At 37.8% G+C, this 14,406-nt stretch overlaps 1 protein-coding gene across 3 annotated transcripts; it reads left to right on the forward strand.

Annotated features, from left to right (window-relative positions):
• Window positions 1-3,577: 3,577 nt before the first annotated feature.
• On the forward strand, window positions 3,578-11,449 carry LOC104418439. 3 transcript variants are annotated; one of them, XM_018863045.2, is made up of 5 exons: window positions 3,578-4,030; window positions 5,335-5,546; window positions 5,626-5,700; window positions 6,468-7,059; window positions 9,770-11,449. In XM_018863045.2, the coding sequence occupies exons 4-5, from the start codon at window positions 6,514-6,516 to the stop codon at window positions 10,622-10,624; spliced, it is 1,401 nt and encodes a 466-aa protein (XP_018718590.2). In that variant the 5' UTR covers window positions 3,578-4,030; window positions 5,335-5,546; window positions 5,626-5,700; window positions 6,468-6,513; the 3' UTR covers window positions 10,625-11,449. The 3 variants fall into 3 exon arrangements, with proteins under 3 accessions (XP_018718590.2, XP_010028090.2, XP_010028089.2); XM_010029788.3 differs by lacking the exon at window positions 5,626-5,700; XM_010029787.3 differs by lacking the exons at window positions 5,335-5,546; window positions 5,626-5,700 and having other exon boundaries at window positions 3,579-4,030.
• Window positions 11,450-14,406: the final 2,957 nt, after the last annotated feature.

Raw genomic sequence — 14,406 nt, forward strand, 5'->3', positions numbered from 1 at the left:
CCATCGGCAAAAGGAAAAGAAGAAAGCCAAAAAGAAAATAAAGAAGAAAAAAGAATAAAAATTTTAATAAAAAAATATCCACGTTAGCTTCAACGGCATCACATGGCACCGCTGGCGTCCACATTAGTATTTTTTTAGCAAAAATTGGACGAATAAACTCAATTGATAAAAAGTGAAAATGTTTAGAACTAAATTTGCAAAATTAAAATATTTAGGATTGAATTGGTAAAAGTGCAATATGTTTAAGGCTTTTGGACAAATTTCCCCATGTAAAACTTATGTATTGGATAGGTTCTAGGTTCCTGATATATGGTAGGTTTTAAGTTTGAAAAATTAAAGAATCCGTTTGACTACTTGGTTTCTGGTGGAATTTAGAACCACTCACACCTAATATAACCATGAATAAAGCTAGAAACATAAATTCGAAGACAGTGGGTGTTGTCTTTTCTTATTTGTTGCCGGTTCTGCGCGTCGAGATCTGAACAGCCATTGAACCTCATAATCTCTAGGTCTAGAGGAGCCTTGTCGACGATGAACGCCAACGACGTCGCGGAGCTTGTGCGCTCGTGGCGTTCTCAAGATCCATCCTTGTCACAAGCGATCCCAAGAACTGTTCATGGTGTTATATTTTCTGGAGCTACTGCTGTGATAGACGATCTGAAGGGAGGAAGAAGTGAAAAAAGAAAGGCTTGAACCGACTTGAAGTGGGTTTGGGTCAAAACATGCTGGTTCAATTATCATGGAAATCCAATTGAATCGAACCGTTGATACCCTTACAGTTGATGATGCAAGTAATGGACATGCAAATTATATTTACATCTGAATCTATTTGTTTTTGTTGACAGAAGGGAGTTTTGTTTCACTTGTTGGCTTCATGATCCTTACGATATGTAATAGAGAGATAGAAAAGACTCTTAAATGATCACTCTCGGTAACTTTCCACTTCATCCATTTCCTTACACAACTACCCATTTTCTTCCTTGACAGATTTATCCATGTGCCCCATAACACCATTAAATAGTTAAGCAAATAATAAATTTGTATACCTATGCTTTATATTGAATGGAATAGGGCGATTTCGGAAATAGATTTTCATCTTGATAAATTAAATGATATAATAATTGAGTGCTTATGTGTACGTTCCTTCATATAGTTACCTTATGCGAAAACTAAATGTATCATATTTGGGTTTATCCCATAGGTTTTAACCCTTCAAAACATTTTTGGACATGTCAAACAAAGACATAAGAACACGTAATTAGTGTCAACTTGACATTGCCATGTTTGTTCACTTCTTCACACGTTCGTATCCATTTATATACTAGTTAGTTTCCTGCAGCATGCCACAGTATCATAAAATATAAATAACAAAGCTAAATCAACCAGGAGCAAAATAAATTTCACAAATTTAATTTTGGTCCTCGAGTTGCAAGTTGCAAGACAATAACTTGAGAATAGACTGATGAATGTATCTAGAACATAAAGTCGACTATTCGGTTCTTTAAAAGTATAATTAAGATAATTTTGTGAAAGCTAGTACGAGCACCTAGAAGGGGTGAATAGGTGCGAAAACAAATTTTGCAGAGTAAAGTATATAACTTTGCTTTTAAACCAACAATGTTTAGCAATAAATTATGAAAATGAAATTAGACTCTAATAATCAAATAGAGTTACGATCAAAGTAAAAGAGCTTAGGGAAGAGAATAAGAACACAAGGTTTATAGTGATTTGGCTTAATCCAAGCCCACGTTCACTCTTTCGCACTGACAGCCCACCGGCTGAATTTCACTAAGAATCAAAAGAGTTGTTACAGTATAGCTCTTCCTCGATTCCATAGTGTAGAGTCTCGCTACACTTCTTCAAGATCTCACAGAAGTATAAACACTCAAAAAGTACAAGTTTTCGCTCAACAATTGAATTGATAAAGAACAAAGAGCTTCAAACTTTGAAATTTCTCTATCGCGCACACACTTGAATAATTGGAACATCTACCTTATATACTCCTTCATGCCTTCATACCCGTTGGCACTTACCAAAGGAACTCTTCCAATATACTCGTTGAACAAAATTAATTAGGAAGATCTCGAGTTATTTAAGGAATATGATGATGTCCCATTAATCCTGCTCGCCCATACAATCAGGATCTAAGTTTCCATAAGTAGAACCTTCCAAGTATGTTTCGTCAATCAACGGATTTAAATTACCCAAATTAAAATCAAAACGAATAATAGATTCCAAGATGCTATATCCAGCCGAGAGATCTTCTTCAGACGATAGAATTAAATCCTAAACAAAATACTCAGTTCTAGATAAGTCTTCTTCGACGGTCTGAAAACTGTCAATAAGGATAGACTTTGAATCTTGAGTCGGCGGTCCAGCAGCTTTTCAGACTTTGCCTAAAGAGTCCGCAAGTCGTCGACTCAGGCGATAAAACGTTTTGTCACTTCAAAAACACAAGGAAGTTTTTTCCAACAAATTTTACATACAATTCTCATCTCAAGAAATCTAATTCTAAGAGATAATAGTTTAAATAATATATTCTTCTTTAGTTACTCCATGGTAAAAAATATGATATGAAAGAGTGTTCAAGACAATAATATTATACGATGATCTTTTAAAGAATCGACTCAAATTAAAATTTAGATCTTCTCCGAAACACCATTCTATTGGACATTCTTTTTGCTTGCGTGTATTGGCTTTTGATTTAAGAGAAAACAAATTACCACAAGTTCATGAACCTAAGCATAAGTTGAAGTTTTCCTTGGTCAAAATTGCCAAAAGTTTTTTATTATGTGTAATGGCATATGGTCGAAGTACACTGTAAGAATGCCAATTTATTATGCTTAAGATAGGTTTGTTGAGGAATATGGATAAAAAGAGAGAGAAAGAATAGCGAAGAAATAAAATGAAACATGACTAATAACTAAGTTGATCATAGAATAGTCTTGAGTATTTAGAGAAAAGTCACCCAATCACTTATGTCGAAATGAAAGCCATTTATTTATATGTATGAAAACCTAGAATTTAGATTGGGATTTTTATTTTTATTTATGATTTTTATATTCACTGTATTTTTTCTAACAGTGAACAAAACTGTCACTAACTTTTATGGCTGTCCAAACAAGATAAGTCAAATATCAAATTAGGTGTTAAAGATCAACTTCGTTGACATCTGTCGTCATGATTCGATTGCATTGGCATGAATTTGAAATAATCTTTATATGGATCAACAATCAAGATGAGTCGGCAAAAAAAGTGATGATCGTGCACAAATATCTTCATCGTTCATTTTTTTTTCGAAGATTTTTCTAGCAGTAGTAAACTACTCTCACTGACTTTTATGGTTGTCCAAACAAGTATAAGATAAGTATTATGCCAGATGTCAACAATCATCTCCGATGACAAACCATCGTCAAAATTTGATGGCACGTCATGAATTTGACCTCCGGAGATGGAAGTGACGATCTCCAAGTGGAAACATGCCAAATCCCAAATGCTCGCGGCCGTCGTGGCGCACAAGATACCGTAGTCTTTCGTCACTAGTTCGCACGTCCATGTCCTGTTTCCGTTTTGCCGAGGTAACTTTCCAGGCTCGGAAAATGGAGTCAATGGGAGGGTGAGGTGTGAATGGAGAGGCGAGTTTTAAGTTTTAACCACCATGGATGAAGAATCGCCGTTATAATTCCCACCCCACCCCTGCCCCTGCGGGAGGAGACGCCTTCGAGTTCCCCTACTGACACCGGGCGCGGGCCGAGAGGGTCCTCCTTCGGTCACGAGTCGTAATCCATCAACCTCTTCCGATCCAAATTCAAAGCGCATCCTCAAAGATAACCATACCAACTCTCTCTCTCTCTCTCTCTTTACTGGGTTTTGATTGTGACCTCAAATTGGGGAGAGTTTGCCTGAGACTACGCATTGGAAGCTGAAGAGGGCTATTATTCTGCCCTTTTCTTTTGTGGGTCTGAGCGGTATCGGCTGCGAAGCTATTCGTTTGCAAATTCTGCAATGCTCGCGATTGGGTTGTTTTCAGGTCAGTTGTTTCGATACGGTGTTAAGTTCTCCATCTGATGATAATTTCGACTGTTTCGCGGCTTGTCGGACGAGTTTGTGGGTAGCGTTCTTGTTTTTTGCTGTCTTTCTTCAGCACCCGATATACACTTGCCCTCTGAATTTTAGTTTGTGATAGTGCGATTCTGGTGCGGTGATCGCTATGAGAAGACGATGCGCGAGGTGTTGAGATTTGTGGGCTGAACTTAATTTCCGAAATGGGAATTTGCCGTTTGGTTGATAATTTCTAGGTTGCTTTTTATCTTTGGTGGTAGAACCTCAAATCTTATCAAGAAATTCTGGGTTGTTTGCGATTCTTCCCGCCCCGCCCGCCCCCCCCGACTTTTTGTCATTCATATGAAAAGATGAGCTGAGCTCGTATCATCCATTAGGACAATATATCATTTTTAAGGCAATGTTGAGTTTTGCAAGATTGAAGGGCATCTGTTCCGATTTGGCTGTATGTAATCGTGCATGTTTTGGACTAATTAGACTGTAGGACTTAAATCTGTCACAATTTGAGCGAAATAAGCAAGACTTGTGAGGAACCTGTTTCTTTTTCCAAATTCTGATTGTAAAATAAGCATTGTTTTCCATTTCTCCGGCTTTGGCATTTCTGATCATTCTTTTCTCCTTCCTTAGCATCAACAAAGGGTCCATTGTCTATGAGCTAATCCCATGAGCTCCAGTTTATTTTAACCATTGTTTAACAGCAGCTGTTTTTGCTGTTTGAGTGTGATTGCATTGAGCAATTTGGTTCCTTGTTCACCTGTGCTCTGTCAGTCTGCCCTTGCTTGTAATCTGTTTACTTCAGTGGTCCATTTCTCTCGACCAATCACCTCCAGGAGCATCAGCTTCGAGATATCTTAAGTATTTCTCTCATACAACAAAGTAGAAGCAGGCCATTACCATCCTCGACTGTTTCACTTCCTCTTTGCCAGAGAGAAGCTTTAACTGGTAATGTCAAGATAAGAAAGATGTGAGAAACCCCATGTTAACTATGAATAGACCAAATGCATCATCCTCGTGACATTATCAAATCTTACATATGTGTGAGATGCATCTCAGTGCTGAAAAGTTTATAAGAAACGCGACAGAGAGTTGGTTTGGCCCAAAATGACTACATGGAGGGCAAAATATTAAAACAAGGGTGAAATCTGGTCACAGTTACAGAGTATAATAAAATGCAAACATGTGCGTACAAGTGCTTTTGTGTGAAGTAGCATATCAAGGTGAGGCACGCTTCCATTTGAAACCAGATAGATCCAGTTAGCTTATTGTCCACAGGATCCAGCCAGTAAAAGTCTAGAAAGGTTACCGATGGTTGAGGGAATCGATCCACTGAATCCCTTCAAATCTAGACATCTGCAATTTATTCGAAGGACGGTTCAGATTATTCAGATGACCGGGAGATATATCTATGACACTGGCAAATGAAGATGTATAGCATGGGTTGAAACAAAAATTCGAGTACATTCAAGAAGAAAGGCCTCCAACAGGTGGGTTAAATAATTCTTAGTTGAAACTTCGAGCACAGCAATTCCCACCTTGTTGTTGAATTTTCTCAGTACATGTCAGGTCCAAATCAAGTATACGAGATAAAGGACTTACAGACAGAAAAGACCAGGTTCTGCAGAGATCTGATGGATTCTGGTATTTAGCCCGAAAATCTGCAACCAATAGGATTCTTGCATTTTGATAAGAAAAGGCAGGTTTGGCATATATGACTATGAAAGGCAGGCAACGTAAAATATACTTAATATACCTAATATGTCCTGGAAGTGATACTGTCAGACCCTGTTGTGAGATAGGTCCATTCATTAAAAGGCTTGTACTTGGGACTAAATTACAGAAGACCATTCCTATGAGAGAAATCCTTATTGATATCTTGAACCCAAGCAGAACTTTGTGAATCTTTGCAGTGCTAAAGCATCAGTGCACACTATCACTGAAAATGCTCTATTTAGAGTGAAATTTCTTGGGGCATATTTTTCCTCCAGAAATCTATTACTTAGAAGAGCTTCGTGGGTGCTTCATGAGACTGCAGTCTGTGTTATTTACTACTGATACATAGCCTCTGCGATCTCCACATTGTGGTAGCTGTTTGGTAAACCAGGATCTCATTCGCTATTCATGGAAGAAGATTGCAATTAAAAGGCCTTGGACTCTAGTTATTCATTGATGGAAATGCTTCAAACTTAAGAGCTAGTGTTATGGTCAGTGGGAATTATTTCATTTAGGTGATATGCAAAAAGAAAGCTACCAAAGATGCAATTTGATTCAATAAAATTGTCTTAAGATATAGGAATAACTTTGTTTTTCTTCTGTTGCTTTAAATCTACATTACTATTGTTGTTGCCGTGAAGTATAGATTGTATATTTTTGGTAACTCATGATTGTTCCCTCCCATACCTCTGTAGGTTGTGTATAGATTGCAATTTCTGGGGAGAGAGAGAGGAATAGAAAATGAGGATGAGGAACAAACAAAGAAAAACAACAATTTTAGGTTGGAATGCAGGGAGCAGATGTTCAATGCCCACTCTGATATGGAGTTTGGTGGGATTCCTCCTTTTGCTTCATTTTTATTCCACTCTCCATAAAACTGACAAAGTGGAGGAGACACAGTTGCAAATGAGTCACCCTAGTTTTCAAGAACTGCAGGTGGTTGAGGAGGAAAATATCCAAATTCCTCCACCTCGTGGAAGGCGTTCTCCTCGCGCAGCAAAACGGAGACCTAAAAAGAAAACCACCTTGATTGATGAGTTTCTTGACGAGAATTCCCCAATCAGGCATGTTTTTTTTCCTGATCATCGAAGTGCCGTAGATCCAACCAAGGACACAGGCAATGATAGCTCTTACTACTTTCCGGGGAGGATGTGGTTGGACACTGAAGGAAATCCCATTCAGGCCCATGGAGGTGGTATTATGTATGATCCGCGTTCGAGGATGTATTATTGGTATGGAGAATATAAAGATGGTCCCACTTTCATTGCCCCAAAGGGAATAGCACGAGTAAGTTGTTTAATCAAACTAATTGTCTACAACTAATTGCTTGATCTAGAATTATCTCCTTCAGATGTCTAAATTTTCTGCTTAATTGTAAGTCTCTTTTGTGTACTGTGGGGGGCTAATGTCAGTTAATTTTGCTTCCTGATTAACGTATGCCTGTATACATTCTAGTTTTGTCTTTGTACCTATAACGTAAGCTGAGAGAATAACCATTGTTAGTTGTTGACCTTCCCTGTTTGTTGCACTACACATGGCATCCCATTTTGAAATTTGAGCTGATTGGCTTTTCCTAGGATAGATGAATTTTTAAATTTCTTTCCAACTGATAGTTAGCTTTGGTCACGTCCTCTGGTTATTCTTCAATCCATAGTTATCTGAGGTGTCGTGATCTAAGATTTGAGCAAAAAGTATGCAGATGATTACCATTGTTGGGCAGGTCTCTCTCCTTTGTCTCGACTGCTGGGAAGGTCTCCACCTTTCCGTCAACTGAGTAATAGCTTTTGGGTGATTCACATTGTATTCTGAGGGTAGAAGCACCTTACATTCTGGTGGCTAAAAATTCTTCTTATGGCACATCTTTTGCACCTAGTCTTTGTATAATGTCCACTCTGTATTTTTGTGGGATTAGTGCAATATGAGTTGCAAACATCTTCTTTGATCTATTGAGTGCTAACAATTTTTTTGGCGAATTGACTCATAAACCATTTGAAAGGGCCCCCGAGGTATAGGGGCCTAGCCCTTCGGTGCCATCCGGGCACGGAGGCTCGTGGTGGAGTCCTCAGTTATCAAAAAAAAAAAAAAAAAAAAACCATTTGCAAGGGTCGCAATTGGGCCCTAATATCACTGCTTGTTTTGGTCACTTGAAAATCTTACCTGTTAGTTTTTCTCAAAATAAAGCCTGATTTTGACCCCCATTAAGGAATATAATACATGGCTTTTGTCGATAATTGAGTGGCTAATTTAATCATTAAAATTTACTGAATAACAAAAACCCGAATTTTATGTAGACCGAGAAAAAATTAAAATTATAGTACTCTGGTTTTCCTCTGTTTACAAAAGATTTGGGTAATATAATGATTAACAAATTCGTGTTTTTTGTTATATGGATTGTGGTCAAAATCATACTTAATTCCGTGAAAATCTGAGAGGATGCAATTTTCAGTGACCAAATGTTATCAACTTAAGATTTTGCTTTTAATTGCCATTCCTTTTAAAAGTTTAGCACTTAATTAAGAAAATAGGTTGTTTTGGGATTGGTCAACCAATGACCAAATGTTTAATATTCTATTGCACTTCTCCGGTTAGCTTTACTTTGAGAATCTGGTTTTTTGCTTTCTGCAGTAATGTTTCTTACTACATGTTGCAAGTTATTTGAAGTATTCTCTCAACAATGACAACTGCAGCAATAGTGAGATATTTGTTTCTAGTATTTCTATTACGTCATTGCACTCTCTTTTTAACCAATTAGAGGTAATATTGAATTTCTCAAGATCCAAGTATTCTTCATCTCTGTGAATACAAGACAGATGAATTGTGACTACAAATTTTTATGATAGAGAGGGAAATAGATTTCCTAATCTCATACAGAATGATTGGTTTTGAAAAATTACTGGCTAGGTTGAGAGTACAGAGGACGGTGCTGGTGCTGCATGGCTTTGCCAGTATTGCACACGTCTTTAATCTGACTTTTAAGCAACATTTGATTGATATGTGTGGGGTGTGTAGACAATGCTTTCCTGATCTAATGGATTCCCCATAGAAAGAAAATTTCTTCTTTCTCATTCCTCAATCCATTTATTTACTTTTTCATATACATTGACTGTTTTAAAGACAGTATTCCACCTGTATTTTATGATGCTGTTGGGAAGAAAAATTTATCTGTCCTTCTCATGCTTAAGATTAAAAGTGGTTTGCTGAAGGTGCGTGACCTTGGGAACTGTGTGTCTTCCTTGTGCTTATTGGATATGTGACACTGTATTGCATCTTCAATGTGTATAGCCACACTTATTTATGGCCAAGACAAAGCACAAACTATGATTACTGATATAAACGTTGATACTTGTATACTAGTTTATCCCTTTCCTGTAAATGGGCTTACAGATTCATGGCTACTTAATGTTACTGAACTGAGATTTTGGGTGTGACACTCTTGATCTTGCATTGGTATTTAGCTTCCTTTCTTCTGCAAAGTCTACAATCTGTTTCAGTTTGCAGTTAAATGGCCATGGAGTGATATATGATGATGTTGGATCTCTCTCTCTCTCTCTCTCTCTCTCTCTCTCTGTGGCAATGGCCAATTAATTCCTTCTTTTCTTTAACTATTCCAATTCAATTTGCATAAAGCTGCCGATTATACAAGTTGGCATAGCCAGAGTGATTGCTTTAGTCTTGAGAATATTTGGACAGTAGTTCTCTTTTACAACTTTCTTTTGGGTTGATATGAAGAGGAGATACTGGCACAAGGGGATCTCAGCTTGCCTCTGACAATTTTATTTAAATAGATATCGTGGTATCAGAGAACTCTCTTAACTTTTCATTGTGCCTTTTGCTTTAATCTTTTTCCAACATTCGGTGCGCAATCTGACTTAACCCATAATTTGCAATGACTTGTCTTGCCTTTTGTGCTTGCATTAGTATCTTGTCCATTGTTTTGTGAACTACTTCCTTTAGTTGTGAACTTCCTTTATATTCATCAGGCACTTGTTGAAACCAGGTTGACATCATAGGAGTCAGCTGTTACTCTTCGAAAAATTTGTGGACTTGGAGAAATGAAGGAATAGTCTTAGCAGCCGAAGAAGCAAATGAAACGCATGATCTCCATAAGTCGAACGTTCTAGAGAGGCCAAAAGTGATTTACAATGAAAAGACTGGAAAGTATGTCATGTGGATGCACATCGATGATGCCAACTATACCAAAGCGGCAGTTGGTGTTGCCATCAGTGATTATCCCACTGGTCCCTTCGATTATGTCTTCAGTAAGCGGCCCCATGGGTTCGAAAGCCGAGACATGACAATCTTCAAAGATGATGATGGCATGGCTTACCTTGTTTATTCTTCTGAGGACAACAGTGAACTTCATATTGGTCCCCTAACAGAGGACTATCTCGATGTTACTCCTGTCATGAAGAAAATTCTTGTGGGTCAACACAGGGAAGCTCCAGCTTTGTTCAAGCATGATGAGACTTACTACATGATTACATCCGGGTGCACCGGCTGGGCCCCAAATGAGGCATTGGCCCATGCGGCAGAGTCAATCATGGGGCCTTGGGAGACAGTGGGCAATCCGTGTATCGGTGGAAGCAAAATGTTTAAGCTGACTACCTTTTTTGCGCAGGGTACGTTTGTCCTCCCATTAGCAGGGCTCCCCGCTTCATTTATTTTTATGGCTGATAGATGGAACCCAGCTGATTTGAGGGACTCCCGGTATGTCTGGTTGCCTCTGATAGTTGGAGGCCCTGCTGATTGGCCACTTGAATACAATTTCGGGTTTCCAGCATGGTCGAGAGTGTCAATTTATTGGCATAGGAAGTGGAGACTTCCCAGCGGATGGAGTGATATAAAACGATGAGGTTCTTTTTTTTTGGGGGGTTAAATACTAGTTGTATCACATACGAGGCCTTTTGATTTAGGTTCACTCTCTGGGTTTGATTTCTTGAATGATTTGATGATCTCTGGTGTGCCTGCGGCATGGTCGTTTCAAGCCAAATATGCAGATGCTGAAGAATATCAGCTGAGGACTGTCGTAGAGCTCACTCATTTATTTGTATAGGTAGTGTTAATAGTAGTTGAGCATGCCTGTCCAGTACCTTATGCTAAGATTCGCCTCGGTATTGCCTTAATCTTCATCTTTCTGCTGGATACCCAATCACATCTGCATTCCTGACCATATTGATCTGAGAAAGATATGGTCGGAGCCGAATATTTTGGCCTTTGAGGTGAGGGCTTTTCAGAGGCTTTTAGACACCACGAGACTTTGAAGATTCAAGGAGGAGTGTCGGCATTCTACGGATCTCCCTTTTGAGAATTAAGAATTCTCACCAGCGGTTCTATAGCGACAAGCTTATTGCAGTCAAGGTACAATACCAGCATTCGTGGCACTGTTGTCTTCGAAGAGCAGCCTTGATTTTGTCATTTTGGACTGGGCTACTTTGTAACGGAAAATCATAGGGAGTGCTGTACTATCGACACTGTGAACTAGTGGTTCGGTCACTTTGCTTCAAGCAATTGTTCGTTCACTGTGGGTCTCCTTGGTCTGGTTCCCAATTTGCACGGGAAGTGAGAAAAGCCTTTCTAGATTTGTACCATGTTTTCGCTTTTTACCGACAAAACCTTCCATGTTGAAAGACGTGCATTTCTTTGGAAAGGAGAGTATTTATGTCAGCCATATTTGCTAGTTTAAAAGGATCCTATTTTCTCCAAATATGCATCTATTGGCCAGAATATGGTCTAATTCTTTCTCATCAACTACGGAAGTTTAAAAGATAAGGGCACTTGCTGGACCTCTTCGTGGGTATAAGTAGGGGTCAACAAAAAAGAGGGGGTAGCTTGAAAGCTCCTACTGACCTGATATTCCAGGCCTGAATATTCGGCTGGTTTAATATGGCCCAGATCGGCTCAAACTAATGTTGCAACAATCGAGAAATATTATAAACGCATGATTCTTACATTTAGATAATAAAATATAAAATATTTATTATCGAAACCCTTTAATTGCGCCATGTATAACTAAAACGCCATAAACATATAAAAAATTATTTTGAGTGCGGGAACATAACAACAAAGCCAATTTTTATTCTAAAAAAGAATTTGGGACAGGCTCGAACCTGCTCAGTTGGACCAATTTTGTTTAGTCCGGCCCTTTCTTGTAGAATAGGGTTGGGCTGGGAGACCGGGCTTGGAAAGTCCAGATCCGATCTGTTTGGACTGGGCTGAAAAATGCTTTGAGGCTTGGCCTGTACTTACGCCTAGTTACAAGATGTTGATAATCAAATTGAGGACAAACTACGGCAGCGCTTCAGTAGAAGTGATTATTATTGTCACGAAAAGCAAACAATCAATTTAAAAAAAAAAATTAATTGAACACCAGATGATTATAAGGACACTTGAGTCATTTAAACATTCTCTTTCCTAGGCTCAAATTATACTTATAACTCACATAGTATTTAGCTTTCATAATTTCTTATGAAATAATCTTTCAATTTCACAAAAGAATTCATTAGATCTTAATACGAGATTTTTCTACAATACTCTTCCATTTGATCATGGTGAAGTTAATTGTAAGAACCCACGGCATACTCTCTACCCTACACATCATCCCCAATATGTATATAAAAGAAGTTTAATGGTCAACTTCAACATGGAATAGGAAATCTATGTGATTCGGTCAAGTCCAAATTTATGTAGAAAGGTTGTTAGCTTGTGTGAAGAAACTGAAGTTTGGGAAATATCAAACAATCAGCATATAGGATAGTGTCAGAAGCATGTCGGCGTGTGTGATGCTAGTATGTAAATCGAGCTTTGACAACAATAGATAAGGCAAAAAATACAACCTAGAAGAGAGGGTTGAATAGCTTATGTGAAGATACTCAAAAACTTTCACGAAATATCAAACGATCAGCACACAAGATAATGTCATAAGCATCCATGTGTGATGTGCATGTAAACATAGTGAAATAATATTGATCACACAATGATTTATAGTGGTTCGATTTTATTTCCAAGCCGACATCCACTTTTCTGCTAATAGCCTTAATAATGCTTGGATTCCACGAGTAATCAATAATGCAAGTTACAATTGGCTAGTGTTGTTCCTTTTACACAATAGATCATATTATCAAGATACAACCATTATTCTTACACTTATACACTTGACTATTTATAATTATAGTGCTAAACCAGTATAGAGAGATATTTAGAACATAAGTAGAGACAATATTTAACTTAGATTATCATTGTAGTATACAATGTCTCCAACCCTGATCTTAGCTTCGCTGCTCATTTTATATAGAAATCTTCAATCAATTCACTGGAGATCTTCAAGGATGGCCAACTAGTCATTTGAGAGTTGTTGGAGATCTCAGTTATAATTGGATTGCTCTTGCAATCACTTCCTCTAACTATCACAGGTTTCCTAAAATGGAGTTTGCTACAACTATCTTTAAAGTTAAAAACCATCGGCTGCTTTTCTAATACCTTTCCCAGTTTTCTAGCTATGGAGTCTAGTCCTACAACAGTTTTTTTTTTTTTTTTTCTGTACCATCAAAGGTCATCTCCCAACATATATCACACCATCATTAGAGCCATCATATCACCATCACAATTTGATACACACAATCATCGGATGCAGATTATAAGTGATCTATTTGGCGATCTCCAGTGACAAAATTGACCAAATGATGCGTGACGATAGGACCAATGATCTTTCCACCTTTATTAGTAACCAAAGACTTCCAAGAACACTAGCTCGACCTTGGTCCTTCCAAGCTACCATGAGATACTATTTATATTGGCACTTGTTCTACTAATTGTCAAAGCCTAGTTTCTCATCTTTATTGAAACACAGAATCATTGATAATTCATTAACAAATTTCACCATCTGCACTCACAGTAAACATTAATACTAAAGACAATTTTGGAATCATCAAAATGCCATAGGGATGTTTTCCTAATAGTTTGGACCTTCCCTTTTTTATTCTTCCTTGGCTAACTCCAAATACACATTCTTACTCCAACAAGGAAATATCAACCAAAAAAATATAAGGAAAAAACGTATAGAACATTCATATTTATCCCACCACAGGAGAAATCCAAAAGTCGGGTGAGTCGAAATTCCATCACCATTGAATCGGGAACATTCATGAGCTTAAACTCAAGACCTATTTTAACAATTTCTACCTCGATGATGTTTAAACCAAGTCGGGTGGGTCGGAATTCCGTCACAATTGAATCGAGAACGTTTACGAGCTTAAACTCAATACCTATTTTAATAATCTCTACCCTTATGATGTTTAAACCAAGTTACAATCATTTCGTTGGAATTTGAAATTTGCTACTATTCTTTGACAGCCGTTCGCGACCCACACTTTAGGGGTGCATTTGGTAATGCTCTCATTTGTCTCTTTTTTTTTTTTTTTTTGTTCTCTAGAACAAAAATAGAACATAAATCTCTTTGTGTAAGCTTTTGTTCCTGGGAATAGATTTAGAATAGAAATAAGAAACAAAACAAAAAATTGCTTCTTTGTTTTTTGGGAACAACTCAAGAATCAAACCTAAATTATTATTATTATTTTTTCTCTATTTTCTTTCTTTTTCTCTTCCTTCTCTTCTTCCCCTAGCCGGCTGCTAGCCTCA

The sequence above is a fragment of the Eucalyptus grandis genome, chromosome 9 (genome assembly GCF_016545825.1).
Source record: "Eucalyptus grandis isolate ANBG69807.140 chromosome 9, ASM1654582v1, whole genome shotgun sequence".
Lineage (NCBI taxonomy): Eukaryota > Viridiplantae > Streptophyta > Magnoliopsida > Myrtales > Myrtaceae > Eucalyptus > Eucalyptus grandis.